The 21,172-nt window shown below is 41.9% G+C and overlaps 1 protein-coding gene across 1 annotated transcript in view; it reads left to right on the top strand.

Annotated features, from left to right (window-relative positions):
* Positions 1 to 18,586, top strand: part of grm3 (glutamate receptor, metabotropic 3) — a 50,264-nt gene extending 31,678 nt beyond the window's left edge. Inside the window, exons 7-13 of the mRNA XM_086109050.1 lie at positions 6,722 to 6,964; positions 7,063 to 7,252; positions 8,164 to 8,473; positions 8,554 to 8,747; positions 14,322 to 14,454; positions 15,005 to 15,185; positions 15,933 to 18,586. Of these exons, the coding sequence (XP_085965176.1) occupies positions 6,722 to 6,964; positions 7,063 to 7,252; positions 8,164 to 8,473; positions 8,554 to 8,747; positions 14,322 to 14,454; positions 15,005 to 15,185; positions 15,933 to 16,009 (1,328 nt within the window). The 3' untranslated portion in view covers positions 16,010 to 18,586. The remainder of the gene's footprint in view (positions 1 to 6,721; positions 6,965 to 7,062; positions 7,253 to 8,163; positions 8,474 to 8,553; positions 8,748 to 14,321; positions 14,455 to 15,004; positions 15,186 to 15,932) is intronic.
* Positions 18,587 to 21,172: the final 2,586 nt, after the last annotated feature.

Genomic DNA, 21,172 nt, shown 5'->3' with positions numbered 1-21,172 from the left:
GCACGTCAGCTTCACAGTGCAGAGGTACAGGGTTCGATTCCGGCTCCGGTCTCCCTGTGTGGAGTTTGTTGTCCCCGTGCCCGTGTGGGTTTTCTCTGGGTACTCCCGTTTCCTCCCACACTCCCAAAACATGCATGGCAGGTTAATGGAACACTGTAAATTGTCCCTAGGTGTGAGTGTGAGTGTGGATGGTTGTTTTTCTATGCGTGCCCTGCGATTGACTGGAAACCGGTACCGGGGGTACCACGTCTACTGCCTGAAGACAGCTGCGATAGTCTCCAGCACGCCTGCAACCCATGTGAGGATAAGCGGATTAGAAAATGGATGGATGGATGGATTATGTTCCATTATCTTTGAAATTAAAATGTGAATACGGGGTAATATTTACCATCAAATCTTTCTCGGTATAGGAAAAATTGTGTGTATCCAAATGATTAGCCAAAAAGAAAAACATCACTGCAGTGTTTGTAATCAAGCTTGTAGTAATGAAAAGTACCAAGCTCTATCACAGTCTTATTTTCTAGTCTAGATGTTTTGGGTGATGTCTTTCTTTGACAGATTTCAGCATGTATTCATTGTGCTGACGAGAGGAACTTTGAGGAGGAGCTGCGTACCAAAACACGAGAAAGTTAATTACACATCAGTGTTTTTCTCCAATTAGAATTATTACACATGTGAAAGTAACTCGCTCATGCTGCAGTTTACAGACTTTAAAATGTATTAATTGTGCTAGCAAGCTAGCTACAATCAATAATCAATGATTTTATTATTTTGCAATGTTACTGCAAATGCAAAGAATAGTTCAGCCCTAATATGTGGTCCAGTCTCATAATATATTGTAATGTTGTCAATCCCTTTGCCTAATTACCATTTCAAATTTGCATCACACAAAGAAAAGTGAAGCCAAACTGGCAACCTTAATCTCCTCACTTTTAGATGACTTTTTCCAGCCACTGACTTCCTTTGTCGTCGTCTCTCTCTATCTCTCACTGCCCTCCTTTAATACCCACAATCCCCCCTGGGCAAGACTTAGCCTGACATGCTCGAGAACATAATTAATTACTCATTCTGAATGGAAAAGCCTCTTTTCACCACACCCCTAATCTTCAATAATAAGCACTTTCTCATTTTGGATACTTGCTGTAGGACATTGTGTGCCGCTTGCTCTCATGGTACTTGGTACATGGTTCATTTTTTTGGTGACAATTTCATCATCCTACATTATCACTGTATGCTCAGATATTACAATCACACCTCTGACCTTCATTTTTGTAGCCCGTTCCTTTCTACCCAGCAGCTTTTCTTTTGAATAGAAGTGTTTCGTTCCCTTGTTACCCGCACACTGGAGAGCGCATGAAAGCTCAGAAACACCTTTGAATTTTAATTAAGTGGATTCATTTTAGACATGCTTTTGGTTCGTTTGTTTATAAGGAGGTAAGGGCCATCTCAAAGTAAAAAGTTATGCAGCTTATAGTCACTGAGCGGTGTGGAAAAGTCATGATTAGTCATTTGGGGCGAGAATAATGCCATCTGCAAGCTTGGTTAAACTTTGCAGCCTAATGTCAACACACATGCTCCTGCTATTGGCAACATTGACATAGCTTATACGAGTAAAATTAGCTGTTGTGTTATCTTATGTTCGGGACTCCTCATGATTAGAAAGTATATACTGTACTGTACTAGTGTATGGAATGGACTGTTTCAGAACTGTTTATGTTATGTATTCCTTTGTTGTTTGTTCACAAACACCCCCCACATAATTTATTTTGTGATTTCTGGATTTTCTGATTTGGTGCATTATTTTCGATGTTGGCATCAAAGCTATCGTTAATGTCGTTTTTCTGAGGCGGTCTTTGAACGCCTCTCGAACCGAACGGCAGAAGAGAAGGCGCGTTGTCGGACAGAGATGTGTTTGTATTTGTTTGAGAGTGTTAAAAGAATGAATATAGTGTATGTTCAAAAAACAAAACAACACGACAGCTCTCTTTGCTTCGGAGCTGCAACGCTGGTACTAAGGTACCTTGACTTAAAAATTGGTTTGTGACCATGCTTGTACAAATCAAATCACTTGCATCTTCAAGCAACTTTCTTCGTTGAAAACACTCTGACATTTTAAATAATGAGCTGAAAAAAAGCAGCTAAACCGAGCTTTTTGTGAAAAGAGTAAAGAATGTCAAGCAGAGCAGTGACTTCGACATGAATATTTTTTGTTTTTGTGACTGCTTGAAATCTAAAACAACCAAAACAATACTGTACTGAGAAAAGGTTTGGCAAAGCAAAATCGCAAACTGATGGTTGCCGGATATGATGAGTTCACTGGCACCACCTAGTGGTGGAGTGTCGAGTAGAGATTTCCTGATTTTGTTCGTTTTTTGCTAACTAAAACAACCAGGCTTATTGTCAAGGAACTATCTTGGCATCTTCTTCTTCTTCTCCTTTCAGCTTGTCCCTCTTCAGGGGTTGCCACAGCGAGTCATTAATTTCCATCTTTCCCTGTTCTCTGCTCTGACTCCAACTACCTGCATGTCGTCCCTCACGGTATTCATGAATCTCCTCTTTGGTCTTCCTCTCTGTCTCCAACCTGGTAGCTCCATCTCCAACATTCTCCTACCAATGTATCCACTGTCCCTCCTCTGTTCATGTCCAAACCATTTCAGTCTGGCCTCTCTAACTTTTTCTCCAAAACTAACTTTTTCTGTCTGAGTTGCCCTCTGATGACCTCATTTCTGATCCTGTCCATCCTTGTGAGTCCTAAGGAGAATCTCAGCATTTTTAACTCAGCCACCTCTAACTCTGCCTCCTGTCTTTTGCCTATTGCTAGTGTCTCTAGACCGTACATCATGGCTGGTCTCACAACTGTTCTGTAAACCTTTCCCTTCACCTTAGCTGACACTCTTCGATCACAAATAACTCCTGACACTTTTCTCCAGCTGTTCCATCATGCCTGCACTCTATTCTTCACTTCTCTTCCACAGTCTCTGCTGCTCTGCGCTGTTGATCCTCTGTACTTAAATTCCTGTACCTTCGCCACCTCTGCTCCCTGTAACCTCACCATTCCACTGGTCTGGCATCAAGAGATAAAATTCATTTCGTCAGGTCATAGCCTTGTCTGATACAAAAAGAGCTTTTCTGCCATCTTGTGTCATCTATAATCAACAGCAAAACTTTTTGGCATGGGTGTCAATTATTTGCAGATTTTTGCTATTCATGGCAAGGGTTGGTATTTGTAGCTGCTAAGAAGCTAAACCAGGGGTGGGCAAACCTTTTGGCTCGGGGGCCGCATTGACTTTTAAAATTTGACAGAAGGGCCAGGTCAGTACGAGCTATGGTACATTAAAAAAAAACTGCATTTGTTGACAGTCCATATCAAACATCAACAGAACAAAAGCATGAAAGTACGGTATTAATATACTTTTTTTAAATGACAAAAGTGTTGTTGATGACCTATTTTATCCTGTGCATCGCTGCAGATGGGTTGTGATCAGACCAGTAGAAGTAGAGCGATACAGAGGTACTAGGTGGTCGAAAAGATTGCCCCGCCCCCCCGTGTTCTGCAACTTCAAGTCAATGCGCCACCTTGCGGTGAAATGCCTGTCATTACAAGTCCAATTAAAATGAATGCAATCATTCACATCGAACCTTAATTGTGGACCAACCTTCGGCGGGCCGGATTAAAAAGACCAACGGGCCGGATTCGGCCCGCGGGCCGTAGTTTGCTCGCTACTGAGCTAAACCCTAGTCGGGGCCTAACTTTTACGCCACTGAACTTGACATCAGCCTGTCCTTTTGACGCAGGTTCAGGCTTCGTGCTAACATCAGCGCTTGGCATCAGGCCGTAGCCCAAAGCGCTTCCGTGCATTGTGACGGCTGGTCAGATTGAGCACAATTTAACATTTGCCAGTCTGAGGTTTTTTGGTCACTCAAGCAAGGTTACTGGTGTTCGTGATCGCTAATGCTCCGAAATAGGACATCTTAGTTTTCATTATGTACACACTAATTAGGGTTCAGCACAGATTCTAATAAGGAGTCATTATGATAATCAGTGGCCAACTGTTGTGTTAGTGTGTATGGGTGTCTAATGGGAGGTGGGCCCCGCTTGTCTTATTGCTTTAGTGTTCTTAACAGACTTTATTATCTGCCAACTTGGCAATATAATGGATTCATATCTCCTCCTCCTCGTCTGCAGATGTTATCAGCGCTTATTTAAATCATTTTCATTTAGCTGTCACCCCAACATTTACCGCCCCCCCCCCCCACCCCCAAACTCCGAAATAGACTTGACAAGGAGAATTTCCTGTGACGGAGATGCGAGGGTTATGTTGTCTCCGTGATTTATGGATTTCATAAAAGTCCCACCTCCCGCCACCATTGGAGCAGCTTTTCGACGCTTGCAAAGATTTCAATTGAAATGCCACTCACAGCACAGTCCCAGCTAATTTGCGCCGTCCAACCCACGAGCTGGAGCCAGCAGTCTGCCTGGACACAAACGACAACCGTCAGCTGCTGGAGAGGGACACACTTTTAGAAACACCTCCCAAATGTTTTTTAGGAAATATCTGCTCCTTGGGTATAGGACATTTTTACAGCTACTGCTTTTATAAATGTAGTCATTGTAATACTGTGTTACGGTTTGTTGGCTTTGTGTTGCAAGCCAAAATTTGAGATGCACGGTTTCCTTGAGATACAGTGCAAACTGATTTGCTCCGTTCCCACGCTCTGTACTCTAAACCGATTACAAAATATCATTTTCCATTGAAATGAATGCAGACACCAATAATCTGTGCTGGCTAATACAATTGATGAGCTTCAAGTCATGTCAAATTTAGGGTAGGGTCTTAGAGTAGGGTGCGTGTTTCAAACTAAGTGATTTGCCACTGCCTTGCGACATCTGCAGGCAACTAAAAATACAACATCATCAAATAACGGAGGATCTGTGACAGATTCTCATGAAAGATCCAAAGCCAAAGGTCTGTTCTGCTCTTTCCTGGCTGCTACCACGTAATCATTTGATGTCATTTTTGTTTCGTCGGTGAGTTGTTCCGGTGTCACGTCCAAAATTACCTTCTCGCACTCCTTGGATCCTCCTTTTCCTGGTGGGCTTCTCCATTACCGTTCCTGCTCGCCGCCAATGTTCCAATCTAGCTCAATGTCCTCGGGGTCCACGCTAATCCTCTCCTAACAACTTGTGTACAAACCAATTTGGCGCTTTTCCTCAGCGTAGCGCCCTCGCAGAGAAGCCCCCGAAGCCAATTCCATCAGTGAGTGGGCAGCAAGAGCGATGCCCAGGGATCTTGTGCTCTACCTCCACGCCTCCATGATTTTACGGGCCCTTTGTTAACGACGCATTTCGGTATGAGGTGTTGTCAGATCTCATTGCGGAGCTGTGATTTTTGTGTCGATGTGGCCTCGGGGACAAATTGGAGGCCATTGACAGAGGCAGACATGGCCAAGCATAGCAGGCGTTTTATAGCCTCTTTGCAAATACTTGATGAAAATGTCTCGCTCTGAGTTTTTCAGCCTCACACACCGCAGACACGACTTTATTATGAGAGCCCGAGCACCAGGCCTTGCCAAAGTTGCACCGTCTGCAAAGTTAGACACCAGTTCCTCCGCCTGACACAGAATTCAGTAGACATGTCTATCGTAACATGATGCACAAAAAAGTCTGAAGGACCCATGCTCGCAATTGAAAAAAGAAGACATTTTCTGGTAAAGTCCAGGTTCTCCTTCAATTGAATTCGGCCAAATCATCCCCAATTAGAATTCCAATCAGAATATAACAATGATCCAACAGCACAATGCGTGTGTGTGTGTGTGTGTGCGTGTGTGTGTGTGTGTGTGTGTGTGTGTGTGTGTGTGTGTGTGTGTGTGTGTGTGTGTGTGTGTGTGTGTGTGTGTGTGTGTGTGTGTGTGTGTGTGTGTGTGTGTGTGTGAGTGTGTTCGGTAACACAAGCTGAAAGTAGTCACTGGATTTCCAAACCGAACCTCCTCTCCTATATCTTTGATTTTGCTAGTGGACAGTAAACTGCAGTGAAATATAGGTTCTTGTCAATTCTGCTCATTGCAATGGTTCTTGATGGACGTAAATGTAGACAGATGATATGTTTGGGAGAAGTAGTTAGGTTAGTCGTTATTGTAAAAAAAAGAAGTGGGTGTAGTAGAGTAACGTGTTATTTTCTAATGCTGATAATTCACCCAAATGAGCCCAAGTGGAAGTATGCACAGATATGTGTGCTCAATTGTGAAGCTTTTTTGTATGTCCTCTTATCTGGATGAAGCATGGGTTCAATGTTTGCTGACCATTCCAAGGAGTTATCAAAAAGGGAAGAACGAAAAAAAATGGCAAGTTTCGTGGACCTCAACGGTCTTGAAACTCATCCATTTTTACATGCGTGTGCACCCTGGTAAAATTGCATTGCATTTATTTGAGGGGGCGAGAATATTATGCCCAAAATCACACTCAGTAATGCCACATGAAATGTAGGTTAAAAAATAAAAAAAACCCTGAAAGCAGTTTGTTGAACTGGAATTTGGTGGCGATGTATATCATAACATCATGCATAAAAAAGTCTCAGGTATGCATGCAAGAAATAGAAGAGGAAGTATGGTGTCAAAATTTCATGGTCACTTTGAGGCTTCAGAAAGGTGCTCGCAGCTAAAATTCTCTCATGGTCTCGTGATTGTTCGCAATTGTCCACTCATCATTTCATTTCTCTTTCAGCCCCCTTCTCCCCCGCCGGCAGCGAGACAGCCGTCAAGTTCGACTCCCAGGGCGACGGCGTAGGCCGCTACAACATCTTCAGCTACCAGCACTTCGGCGAACGCTACGCTTACGTGCCGGTCGGCGAATGGGCTGAGAGTCTCAGTCTTAATGGCGGTCTGATTCAGTGGCCCAGGGAGGCAGCGCCCACCTCGCAGTGCAGCGACCCCTGCGAGCGCAATGAGATGAAGAAAATGCAGGCAGGTGGGACAGCCGTTGCTTGCATTTTCACCACACACTATCATTCCGAGAGCAGATCAAATCCTATCGCCAGTTTTTTTTTTTTTCTGTCTGCGTCGCAGGCGAGTACTGTTGCTGGATCTGTACTGCATGCGAGCCTCACGAATACCTGGCTGACGAGTTCACTTGCTCACCCTGCGCTCCGGGTCAGTGGCCCACCGATGACCTGACGTCCTGCTACGAGCTCCCTGAGGATTACATCATGTGGGAAGACGCGTGGGCCATCGGGCCCATTACCATCGCCTGTGTGGGGTGAGTGATGATCGTCATGCATCATGTCTGCGCTCGCTTTGACGCAAGCAGATTAAACCTCCAGAAAATTATTTGGGTGCTTCACTTGGTTATGATGGAGGTACTCTCTTGAATGTGTACCAAAATGGGAAGTAACCGGCACTCATGCAACACAGTCTTGATTCCAGTAAATTCTGTGATATCTGGATTTACGAGTATCGCAAATGACAAGTTTCTTTTTCCAATGACGAGCCATTGCTCGGTTGATTTTATGAGGCGGACTAAAGCAAAATAAAGCATGAACCTTCCAAAGAGCATGTGTCTATGGATTGCTGTGCATGTCGCTCAGATTGAGGTTTTTGTTCATCTCCTGATGGTTTGGCTTTACAAAAGGTGTTAAGTGACTTCACTGAATTACTTGATCCCTCCATTCTTGAAGTTGAACCTGTTTGCATACGACATCCTTCCCTGCAAGGAGCTATGGTCATAATTGGGTGTCACTGAATGACAAGCTGGCCAGCTCAGGGGATTTGATTGTTGTGCCCCACTTTGGTCCTATTTATTTGCAATGAAGAGGTGCTACGACGCAAGTCAAGCTTTTAATGGGAGTCGACGGGTGAAGATTTGTGCGCACCAGACTGGAAATGCATCACAAACCCAGAAAATAGAAATGAATGGAAACAAATTTATCATAAACTATATGTACTGTTTAAGTCATTTAAAAATAGATTTGGAAATATTTTGAATATTTGATTTTTATTTTTTAATTATTGTCTTACTGAAGATAATTCTATGGAGTGTGATGCTGAGCAAACCTTTTATTTTTCTCTATGTGAAAGAAAATGTTTGTCCATTTTCAAGCTGATCTAGAGAATTACATCCACAAATACTAACTGATGTACACGCATGCTATGCTAAATCTACCCCTCCAGCTTCTTGTGCACGGGCCTGGTGCTGTGGGTGTTGGTCCGTCACAATGACACGCCACTGGTGAAGGCGTCGGGCCGCGAGCTGTGCTACATCCTCCTCCTGGGCGTCTTCATGTCTTACGCCATGACCTTCCTTTTCCTGGCCAAGCCGTCGCCGGCCATCTGCGCCTTGCGCCGCCTCGGCCTGGGCACATCGTTCGCCGTCTGCTACTCGGCACTGCTCACCAAAACCAACCGCATCGCCAGGATCTTTGGTGGCGTCAAGGACGGAGCGGGTGCTGCCAGGCCGCGTTTCATCAGCCCGTCTTCTCAAGTCAGCGTAGGCCAAAATGACCGACACAACATGACATAGTTCAGAGAGGTCCTGACCCGAGCACTCCCCATGTGTCGCAGGTCTTCATTTGCCTGAGCCTGATTTCGGTGCAGTTGGTGATGGTGTCCGTGTGGCTGCTGCTGGAAGTTCCAGGCACGCGGCGCTTCACGCTGCCCGAGCGCCGGCAGACGGTCATCCTCAAGTGCAACGTGCGCGACGCCAGCATGCTGCTGTCGCTCAGCTACGACGTACTCCTGGTCATCCTGTGTACTGTGTAAGTGTCCTCCCTCCTGTTTGTTGTTCATTTGTTTTTGACAGTAGTAGAAAGAGTGCTGGTGTTTTTCCTAAGGTCAGACACTTGTGGAAAAATCAACCAGTTGATGGATAAGTGCCACCCAGTGCCACCCAGTAGTATGTTGTTAATTTGTTTGTGACAATGACTTCAAAAGTGCACCCACTCCCACAAAATAGAATGACAGACTCTGATATGAACCTAACACTTCCCAGTCAGCAAAATTGGTCTGGCCCAGCTCTGGGGCAGACACGGCACGTACACTCGGCTCACATACCTCAATGAATGACGGTCCTGCAGTGGCCCACGTCTGGCATCCATGATGTGGGCCGCATTTGGCCCAGATCTGAGCCGCATTGTAAAACCATATCTGGCCCTACTCCGGCCTGACGCTGGGCGAGAACAGGTTCCTGATATCAGCCTGAATTCAACCTCAACTAAGCCACATCTTTCATGACCCATATTTGACCCACATTTAAAAAAAAGTCTCAAAACAACAATATGTTTATTGTCATAATTTGTGAACCTCACATATAACTCCACATTCACTGGAAAAATGCACTTTTCTTTATTTAGCAGTGAACACAAAGTCCAAATTGGAATGCAGCTTACTCTTGAACGGTATTTTTTCTATCCATCAAATTCTTGCACTCTCCATGTCCTCTTTTCTTCTCATGCTCTCCTTCCTGTCACCATCCCGATCAGGAGCCAGATGTAGCCATCTTTTGTTTGTGACATCAATTTCCTGGTCTGAGGCCCAAGATGTTAGGCTGTTACAGTTCTTACAGCCGCTGTGAGACCTAAGAAAACAACAATGGACAGTGTGTTAGGAAAACAAACATTTGTACATGTCATGAACAATGAATGGTCAGTAAAAATAACCCCTGAAATTTCTTTCAGACCATGTATAGTAAGCCGTTTTTGGATGAAAAAGGCGTTTTTAGCCGAAAAGCAACGACCATGTATAGTAAGGCGTTTTTAGCCGAAAAAAACAACCATGTATAGTAAGGCGTTTTTAGCTGAAAAAAACAACCATAATTGTAAGGCGTTTTTAGCCGAAAAAAACGACCATGTATAGTAAGGCGTTTTTAGCCGTTTTTAGTCGAAAAAAACGACCATGTAGAGTAAGCCGTTTTTAGCCCAAAAAAAACGACCATGTATATAGTAATGCTTTTAGCCGAAAAAAAACGACCACGTATAGTAAGGTGTTTTTAGAATAAAAAAAGACCACGCATAGTAAGGCGTTTTTAGCCGAAAAAAATACCATGTGTATAGTAAGGCGTTTTTAGCCAAAAAAAAACGACCATGTCTAGTAAGCCGTTTTTAGACGAAAAAAAAGACCATGTATAGTAAGGCGTTTTTAGAGGAAAAAAACGACCATGTGTAGTAAGGCGTTTTTAGCCGAAAAAAACAACAATGGAGTGTGAGGCGTTTTTTGGAGAAATTTTTAGCCGAAAAAAACGATCATGTATAATAAGGCATTTTTGGATTAAATTTTTAGCCGAAAAAAACGACCATGTATAGGAAGGCGTTTTTGACCGAAAAAAACGACCATGTATAGTAAGGCGTTTTTAGCCGAAAAAAACACGACCATGTATAATAAAGCGTTTTTGAATGAAATTTTTAGCCGAAAAAAACTACCATGTATAGGAAGGCGTTTTTAGCCGAAAAAAACAACCATGTATAGGAAGCCGTATTTAGCCCAAGAAAAAAGACCATGCAAAGTAAGACATTTTTAGCCGGAAAAAACGACCATGTGTAGTAAGGCGTTTTTAGCCGAAAAAAGCGACCATGTATAATAAGGCATTTTTGGATGAAACTTTTAGCCGAAAAAAAACGACCATGTATAGTAAGGCGTTTCTAGCCGAAAAAAACGACCATGTTATAAACACAACACATAACATAAAACACGGACAGTCGTGCAGTCATAACCACTTTTCCGTCACACACTTTGTTGTTTGAAGCAGTTTGAGATGAAAGAGGAGAGAATCAGTCCTTTAACCAGTGGATCAGAGACGTCATGCTCAAAATGTGCACACGTCGGCTACAACCTAAGTTTCAAAGTCAACAAGAAGCTGTAGCATCCATTGACGAAAAAAGAGATTGGTTCACTTCTCCTGTCCCATGGAAATCCATTTCAATTCCAAGCGGCGACTCTCGGTTCCAAATACGCATCGGCGGTCTGCGCCAACGCTCCTCTCTCCTCATCTTCAGCAGCCATCCATCCAGCCGCACCAATGCCGACTGTCCCACAGCGCCGACATATCCACAGAACAAAACGGGGTTGTGAAAAATGCTGCCCATTACAGGCGCAAAAAACACAAGCGCCCCAGGTCTGTCCAGCACCGACAGTCAATGGCGCCGACATTCCTCCCAATCAAAATTTGTGCTGGTACAGGCGTGCTGCCGAGAAGGCGCAACCACCAAGCACAGATACTTCTCCTTTGACGAATGTCGTGGCCAAAAAACGCTGAAAACAGTCCATATCAGGTCCACACGATGAAACAACATGTGACAAAACAAAAGACAAAAACACCAAAAAAGAACAAAAAAGCAAGGCTCTTGAAGAGCACTTGCCGAAGGCTGCCTACTCGGGCGCCACCTTTGAAAAAAAAAAAATGGTCGTTTTTTTCGGCTCAAAACACCTTTCTATACATGTTCGTTTTTTCGGCTAAAAACACCTTACACTACATGGTCGTTTTTTTTCAGCTAAAAACGCCTTACTACACATGGTCGTTTTTTTTCGGCTAAAAACGCCTTTCTATATACATGGTCTTTTTTTCGGCTAAAAACGCCTTACTATCCATGGTCGGGGTTTTTTTGTCTAAAAACGGCTTACTAGACATGGTCGGGGTTTTTTCGGCTAAAAACGCCTTACTGTAACATGGTCGTTTTTTTCGGCTAAAAACGCCTTACTATACATGGTCTGGGTTTTTTTGGGCTAAAAACGCCTTACTATTCATGGTCCTTTTTTTCGTCTAAAAACGCCTGACTATACATGGTCGTTTTTTTCAGCTAAAAACGCCTTACTATACATGGTCTTTTTTTTTGTCAAAAAACGGCTTACTAGACATGGTCGTTTTTTTTCGGCTAAAAACGGCTTACTATCCATGGTCGTTTTTGGTCGAAAAACGCCCTACTATACATGGTCGTTTGTTTCGTCTAAAAACGCCTTACTATATACATGGTCGGGGGGGTTTTCGGCTAAAAAGGCCTTACTATATATATGGTCTTTTTTTTTTCGGCTAAAAACACCTTACTACACATGGTCGTTTTTTTTGGGCTAAAAACGCCTTTCTGCACATGGTTGTTTTTTGCGGCTAAAAATGCCTTACTATACATCACTGGTGTCAAACACATTTCACATGGTGGGCCACATACGGCCTCGGTAGATGTCAAGTGGGCAGGACCATTAAAATGATACCATACTTTGCTATAAACAACCAAAACAATATGTCTTTCCTTTGTTTTGGTATAAAGAAGCACAAGAACATTTGGAAAATGTTGACATTTAATGAACGTATCTTTTACAAAACATTTCATGAAGCACCTTACATTTCCTTCAACAAATGTGCAATTTACTTTTATCATTCACATATATGCATTGCAACTGATCCCACTGATTGTACAAACTTTAACAAGTAATTGGTATTGAAAAATACAGTAATGCACTTTATGATTAAACAAGATTTATAAAGAAAGGAAGTTTTAAACCATTTACACGTGCATATAAAATCTAAATGTAATCCCTGCCTACACCTTACAAACTAAGGAGAGTGCTATTAAATGTGTAAAAGTGAGAGTGCTATTGACAGCGTCTGCTGTCATGGGTCTGTCTCAGTGACGGACTGAGGCTGCTGTTGTCTTCTTCTCTGGTTAAAACAGTGTCCCCTAGCGGATACTCAATGAATTGCACTTTATTAAAAATATTAATTCTGTGTCTTTTAAGCATTTTTTTCATTTTTAAATTATCCTGCGGGCCTGATTGAACCTCGCGCACGTGTGTGTGTGTGTGTGTGTGTGTGTGTGTGTGTGTGTGTGTGTGTGTGTGTGTGTGTGTGTGTGTGTGTGTGTGTGTGTGTGATGAATGGAATTCTGCATCGGTGTGCAATTGTATAACAAGGCTGTGTGTTGAAAAAATAAATCTGAAACTGCATTTAAGGGTGGCTCAATACTGGCTGGCCATATACGGGCCGGAGTTGTAAATTGATTTCTGGCCCAAATACTTCACTCCACAACTGGCCCTCATCTGTTTGCCAGAGTCAAGCCAGTGCCTCCTTTGCCACTCCTGGGCCGTGTTCGGCCCACATGCATTATTCCAGTGCCGACTCAAGGCCAGCTGTTCCAGCTTCATGCCGAATCCGGGCCAGATGCCTTTGCTGACTGGGTTACTACTTGGGCCAAATTTGACCCATGTTAACACCAATGGTCACTTTAAAATGGTTCAATGATTTTCTGCACCAACTGTACAACTGTTATCGTATTGTATTCTACCACTGATCACTTTAGGTCTGCTTGATATTTTGCACATTGTCTCACAGTTGTCACTGGGTGGTACCACCACACTACGGTTCACTTACATTCCGGAATGTCCTGCCATACTTATTTTTCCATACTTATTTGTCATGTCCTTGTTTATGATGATACTAATGCAGCGTGTTATACCGGAGACAAATTCCTTGTGTGTTCTACATACTCGGCCAGTAAAGATGATTCTGATTCTGATAAAAACACCTTAGATGTCATTCTTTTACCCTGAAATTTGATTACTTTCCTCAAGTCACCCAAAACAAAACTTAAATATTTGAAAATGTAAACGTTTTGCGGAGGTGCTACAAAGTGCTGAGGATTTTACAGGTCAAATTTGACCCAAGTTTACTAAAATGGATTTTAGATTTACCAGATAAGTTACCGTATTTTCCACACTAAAAGGCGCACTGGATTATGAGGCGCACCTACAATGAATGGCCCATTTTGTGATTTTTTTTTCATACATTGGGCGCACCACATTATAAGACGCAATCTACAATGCATCCACCAGATGGAGTCACGCTCAAGGAAACACCAACAGAACAATCAGATGTCAGTAAAACGTATTTAATAATGTAGCGACACAGTTCACTTAACCAACAGCAAGTTATAACATTGACTCATTAACGCTGAACTCTCTTGCCGCTGCTCTATTTCCATGTTCAACTGCGTAATTGATCGATTGCCGTAAGTTTAAACTCTGCATTGTCAGCATGTCTCGAGCAAGGAGCCGTTTTGGGGGTCGAAATTTTACCGTAATGACCATAGACAAGGCGCATCGGATTTTAAGGCACACAGTGAGCTTTTAAGAAAACGGGAGGCTTTTAGGTGTGCCTTTTAGTGCGGAAAATACGGTATGTCTTTTTAGAGTAAGAAGAACATCAGCAAAAAAAAATGCATACTGCTCTGTCGTAAGTAAAGTATAGACACCTGAAAAATCCACATGAGAACAGTAAATAACGTATTTGCACTTGCTTTCTCGCCACCGCTGCTTTCTGAATATGAATATGAATGTCTCCCATGTAGATATGCCTTCAAGACCAGGAAGTGCCCCGAGAACTTCAACGAGGCAAAGTTTATTGGCTTCACCATGTACACCACCTGCATCATCTGGCTGGCCTTTCTGCCCATCTTCTATGTCACGTCCAGTGACTACAGAGTACTTACCACCTTTCACCTGACACAAGCATTCATATCATTATCGATATTTCTCCTGTTCGAAAAACTGAGACAAATGGCATCATTCTGTGTGGTGACCTGAATTATCAGGAAAAAAAATATGGAGCGTTTGTATCATAATGCCCTCACCTGTGGGCAAGGAGAGCCATGGTCACCGATGCTCTTTCAGACATTTATTGAAAGAGACAAACAGGTTCAACACAAAAACCGTTTGCCTAATAGCACAGTTGCCTCAGTCATTGTTCAACATTTTCATAAAACAAGAAAAAAAACAAACAGGAAGAGTCTAGTTGCCCCCGTTCAACCTATGTGGTTGGAAATCTACACAAACATAAGGGAAAAGCACAATTTTTAGCAAACTGATTGGCATTTTAAGGTTGAGAGTTGGAGTTACTCAGTCTCCCATCACAAAGCAAAAAAAATTCTCAGTGACATCTCATAGCTGGAAAAAGTGGATTTGGGTCAGGGGTAAGTCAAGGTAGCACCGTGCTGTTAAAGTTTTGTTCACACTACGACGGGTGTGCTTTCAGGTCCAGACGACCACCATGTGCATCTCAGTGAGCCTGAGCGGCTTTGTGGTGCTGGGCTGCATGTTTGCCCCCAAGGTTCATATCATCATGTTCCAGCCCCAGAAGAACGTCACCAGTCACAGGCTCAACCTTAATCGCTTCAGCGTCAGCGGGGCAGCTGCCGCCTCCTACGCGTCTCACGGTATGGTGTCAAACTCGAGGCCAGTGGGCATTAGAGGGCCTGTCACCTCATTTTTTGTGGCCCTCGAAAGCAAATGAAATATCTGTACTCTATTTTTCTTGCTTAAAAAAAAGTCCCTTTCACTTAAACCAATACTAGAGGAGATGACACATTGCTGATTAAGGCTAATAACTGATCTAACATCTTGCTTTATTTTTCTGTATTTGATCATTGATATTTCATGTCGACTGCCATCATTTGCACTGGCCCACTGATAATCATATCGCTTAAATGATGTTATCTACCTAGCAATTGAGTATGCTCATACCCAAATTGTAAAAAGCTAACGAAACAGAGAAGAATCATACAGAAATTTCTTTGGAAACGCAAATCATTATTCAAGTGAAAATAATGGCTGTCGCAATTAAACTCAACATTTGTCCAAGCTCTTACTGAGCAGCCCAACAAGGTGCAGAATTATAGCCTGGGGTGGGGGTGGAGGGGCACAAGTTACATACTGTAGCGTTGTACTGTGTTTGGCATCATTTTCGCTGACTTTTGTTTTCACACTCAATTTGCTGTCATCACTATTTACCGGGCACGTCAAACTCATTTTCATCACGAGCCACAGGCTTATATGGTATGGTATCGAATTCATTCCCACCAATCAAGCCATACATATTAATTTGGTCAGGACCCTTTGAAAGGCTTTTTGTCCATAAATAGCAAATGTCATTTTTATGAAATGCGATTTCATCTTGTTTGCAGCTTCTGTCAGCGCCCACTACGTCCCGACCGTGTGCAACGGCAGAGAAATTGTCGACTCAACCACTTCGTCTCTGTGACCGCCCACCCCACAAAGACGCCCTGCGACTGTTAGCCCCGCCCACCAAGTCCCTATCAACCAATGAGGTTTCATTGGCCTACCTATTATTGCAGCCTCCTTCACTGACCGGTCCGAGCAGTATAGAAAATGTATAACTATACAGTAATTAAATTATTTTCTAAAAGGCTTGTAAATATGTGGGATGGACATTGTGGTATGTAGACTATAAAAAAAGGGACCCCCCCCAAAAAAAAAACATTTTTAGGAGGATCTTTTGGAGCATTTTGTTTTTTTGATAGCTTTGTTATTATGATGTAAATAGGTTCATGATGGTGGTAAGGAAGAGGACCTTTGCAATACCCCACTGACTTTTTATTATTATGATGTTTATTCTCATGGTCTTTTTGTAGGTTCTCATTGTAATAATGATAATACTCCAATGTATGCATTTCTAGTGTGTATCTTTTTGTGTAGTATGGCCCACGGTTGAAACAGCACAATGAGTGGGACAGTATTTGGGCAGGACTGAATGTGAGCGTAATGGACAACTTGTACAAAAAACAAACAAAGAAAGAACTACATTACATTTACGTCTTCATGGAATTATGTTGCTTTTGATACTTTTGTTTTTATATAAAAGAACATGTCTAATCATAGAATCCCTTTATTCAAATGGCCAGTTACATGCACATGCATGTGTTCACCCAAGCAATAGTAGAAACAGAAAAGAGACAACAATCAATAAAACAATTAATTAATAACAAGGACAGTAGAAAGCACAAAAACAGTCAAACAAAAAAAAACCAAGTCTGAGTCATGCTGGGTCAAAAGCCAAAGAATAAAAATGAGTTTTGAGATGAGTTTTAAAGTTGGGCAGAATATACTTGAAATAATACAGGGAAAATGTCCTACTCACATAAGGACAGTTAAAATATTACAAGTAAAACACATTTTAAATTTACATGACTGAATTGGTGCAAGTATGACAAAAAAAGTAGAAAGATTATGAGTACTAAGTGACAAATAAGTCACATATAACAAATGAAGTCTGAATCACCAAAAGACAATAAAACCTAATTGTTGGGAGAATAAAATATGAAAAAAGTGTTGAGATTATGAGGATATCTTGATAAAAATGTTGAAATATTGTGAGAGTAAAGCCAAAATATTAAAATGAAATCTGACATGGAAATAAATCCAAAACGCTGAAGGGAAAGTCAAGTCCAACTATTACAAGAAATATTTCTGGAAAAAAAATGTAAATTCATCAGATTCAAATTTTTCATGTTACAAGAATGTTACAATATTTATAAAGAAAAAATAATCTGAATGTGACATAAATAAAGCGGTGATATTACAAGACAAAATAAGTAAAAATCTCAAGGATAAAGATGAAATGTAACTAAAATAGCCATAGTTGCATTATGACAGTCAAAACATCACGGAAAAAAATTATAATATAAAATATATTTGCAATATTACAAAATATAGCGTGTAATGCTGCAATACAAATGTAGAAATAAGAGGAAAAAGTAGAAAAAATTTGAAAAAAGTTATAATATGGAGGGGGGGAGAAAATATCACCCTATCCATCAATCTATCTGACGATGGTTACTTCTTGCTCATTATTTTACAGAAACTGCCATTTACCTCCGATTTTGGCGCTTTGACAAATATTTTGACTGACCAACTAAAAGGACATTTTTATCTGTAATTGAGTTACTCTCATCCTCTGCATAGTTTGGATCCCAGTTCATATAATATAGGTTGCCTGAATGCAGAGCAACAAACTGGGATTGGAAAAAAGGGTTTCTTAAAATAGTGGCATAAATCCAAACATTCATTAAATCAATCAATATTTCATAAAGGTTTCATTGGGACCCAAGCTAATGCACTGCTTACTTTCTGAGTCTTCTATCAATAACTGAAAGTCACTTTTAGGCATTTTGGCCGAGTGTTGCACTGATGAATCAGAAAGTGGAGATTGGACTGGACCCAATGTCAAAATTGGAACCAGACCTTCATTTACACCAGTAGTCAATGTTTACAACAATTGAGTTAGCCCATTGTAATTTTCAATTGCTTCATTGAAATTAAAGAACACATGTTGTGTTGGAGGTAGTGATGGGAAAATGAAGCTTCAGGTTTGCTTCATGAAGCAGTTGTATTATTTTTATTATTATTTTTTACTGTTAATGGCACTGTTGGTTTAAATAAAAGGGTTTCTTGAATGGGCAAGTCAGTGTGCTTTCAGCCCAACGTTGTGCAAAGAGTGTCATTGAGAGGAGTAAAAAAAAAAAAAGTTCATGAAGCAAATTTGAGGCTTCATTTCCCCATCACGAGTTGGAGGAGAGACAAATGAGTCGTTGCTGCTTCTTCTTCTGATTTTTCTTCTTGTGTGTCTGTGATGTTTTCAATATGGCAATGTGCCTTATTATGTGGATGATGGAGCTCGGGTGGAGACTGTAAAAGGTCACTTTTTAAACATTTCAAAACAAACAAACAAGTGATCGACACTATGCCAGTTTAGTATTTTCCCTGTTCCTTCCTTCCTTGTCCACCTTGCAATTAAAAGCACATCAAGCGTCGAAGTGTTGATGGTGCATGTTTGTATTGCGATTATTGAAGTGTGTTGTGCATTAGCATGTGTGAAAAGGGCACTGGATGACAGAGGAGCAGCCCCACATTGCACAAACACAACAACACACAAAACAACCCAAATACAGGTTGAACAACAACTGACAAATAAAAAAAATAGCACAGGTACAAGACAAATACAACCAAAACATAATTTCACAAAAACACAACACAACAAAAATACAACAACACAAATACAACACAACATGCAAAAGAACACAAATACAATATGAGCACCAGACAAACAACAACACAAGATAAAACAACTGAAACATACAGTATATGTGCAACAAGACTCACCCAAAAACACGATACAAAAACCTCGAACGCAACAGAAAAGTAGCACAAAAACACAACACATACACGAAACAACGCAAATACAGTTTGAACACAACACAAAACACCTGACAAATGAAGTACAACACAGACACAAGACCAAAACAACTGAAACACACAAAAAAAAACAACACAAGCAACATTCATAATACAATACAAAACCCAAATGCAACACAACCAGAATAACAAATACAGCGCAGCACAACAAACACAAACATGAACGACATCACATCAAAACAACACGAAACACGTACAAGTCAAGTACGAGGAAACAAAGTCTTGAATGTCATGTGAGGAGGGCATTGAAAAAACAGGGAGCGGGGTGCTTTGACTGATGATTTCAGCCTTCTCCTATTTGAACATGCGAAGCGTCCTCCTCATATCATCATCACAAGTGAGAACCCCAAGTGTGATTCTTGACTCTGAGCTCAATTTTGCCACGCACGTTAAAAAGTGAAAAAAAAAAAGGTTTTTACTACTTAAAGAATAGCCCTTTTCTCTCTCGGGCAAACATTGAGAAGCTAATGCATGCTTTTATCGCAAATCGTATTGACAACTGCAATGCTCTACTTTCCAGTCTTCCCTCAAAAAAGCATTCCAAGTGTAACAATGATGACAGAAGTCGGCAGCGCGTTTCATGATGAAGACCGGAGGGAGCACATTGCGCTGATTTCAAAATCACTGCATTGGCTTCCCATGTGTTTTAGGATCGATTTATTATTATTTTTTTTTTGCTTCTTAAATGTCTGGATGGTCTTGGACCTTCTCATCTCTTTGAACTCCTGTGACCTAACGAACCTTCTCAAGCGCTTGCAGGTCCTCTGGCTGCGGCCTTTGGGTCATTCCAAAAGTCAGGACAGGTACACATGGTGAGGCATCTTAGTGTTATGGTCAGCGTTTACGGGATAGGCTTTGAGGAAGACCCACTTCTCCAGAGGCATCTTACTGTCGTGCTTCACACCGTTAAACGGACTTTACTTAATATTGTATGGAAGCATTCTATCAGATAAACGTTGCCCAATCGGCATCTATTGCAGCCTGGTCATCCTGGAAGGGGGATTACCATATCTGCAGCCCCTTCTCAAGGTTATTTTACCACCCAATGGGCTTATTTGAGTTTTCCCTTTCCCTTCTGTGGAGTTAGGGTCAAGGGAGGTTGTTAATATTTGTCAACTGTGGGCTTTTGAAGCTCCTTGAGAATCTTTTGTGATGAAGGGCGATGTGAATAACAAACTTGACTTGAGGTATCTGTTTCACACTTATCTAATAAACCTATGATCCCTGCACTTTCGATGATGCCGCGGACATGCTCGTCAGATGGTCAAATTGATAGCGCGAAGTGGAGCTCACATTAGCTTGCAAGCTACCTGTGAGGCCAAATTGCTCAAACATAAACCAAACAAACATTTTTGATATACTAGTGGGAAAATGTTTACACAACTTTGACAATGCAGGTTTGCTTTCCATCTTGACTTTTGTAAAGCGATCTTGTCTCGCATTCCTGGTAGTGTTTGGAATTGGTCACCTAGCACCACTGGCACTCAATGATACATTAGAAGAATTTTTATGGAGGCCATTGTCTGTCAAGACTAAGTGACCTACATATTGTCTGTGTGTTTGTGTGTGTGTGTGTGTTTGTGGCTAGGCACTGTAAGTGTGTAAATGTGTTTATGTGTATGCGTGTGCACGTGTGTGCCTAAGTGTGCAACATGGTGCTGTCTGTGCTGGTAGATTCTGGAAAGCGCTCCCACAAGTCATGGTGCGCTTCTGTGCAAGCTCAAAGCATCGCATCACACACACACACACACGCGCGCGCGCGCACACACAGAACTGGCTTTGTAAGTGCAAGGCTCAGCCATTCCTACAAAGATGCACCCCGCATGGATGCTGATGTTGCTCCAGACGACAGCATCCGGCGTGTCTATTCTGAGAAAACAGAATAAAATGGGGGATTCGGGGGGTGCGTGGGGGGATGACTGGCTGATGAGATTTTGGCTCAGTGAGCGAGGCTCCTAACGGGATACTTAACTCCTGTTATGCATCTCACAATGATGGTGTGACCCCCCACAAATTCCCAGACAAGACAGAGAAGCACTTGGATGACATTGCGGATGCAGAATTCCACACTTAAAATTTCAACAGTTGATTAAAAAATTCAGACATAGTGAACATGACCATTGAGGGAATGGCTGATGAATTGACCTTCATG

This window comes from Hippocampus guttulatus, chromosome 4 (genome assembly GCF_054856545.1).
Source record: "Hippocampus guttulatus isolate MCC_2025c chromosome 4, RoL_Hgut_1.0, whole genome shotgun sequence".
In the NCBI taxonomy this organism is placed as follows: Eukaryota; Metazoa; Chordata; class Actinopteri; order Syngnathiformes; family Syngnathidae; genus Hippocampus; species Hippocampus guttulatus.
The sequence above is the reverse complement of the archived record's forward strand: the minus strand, read 5'-3'. Positions and strand labels throughout refer to the sequence as shown.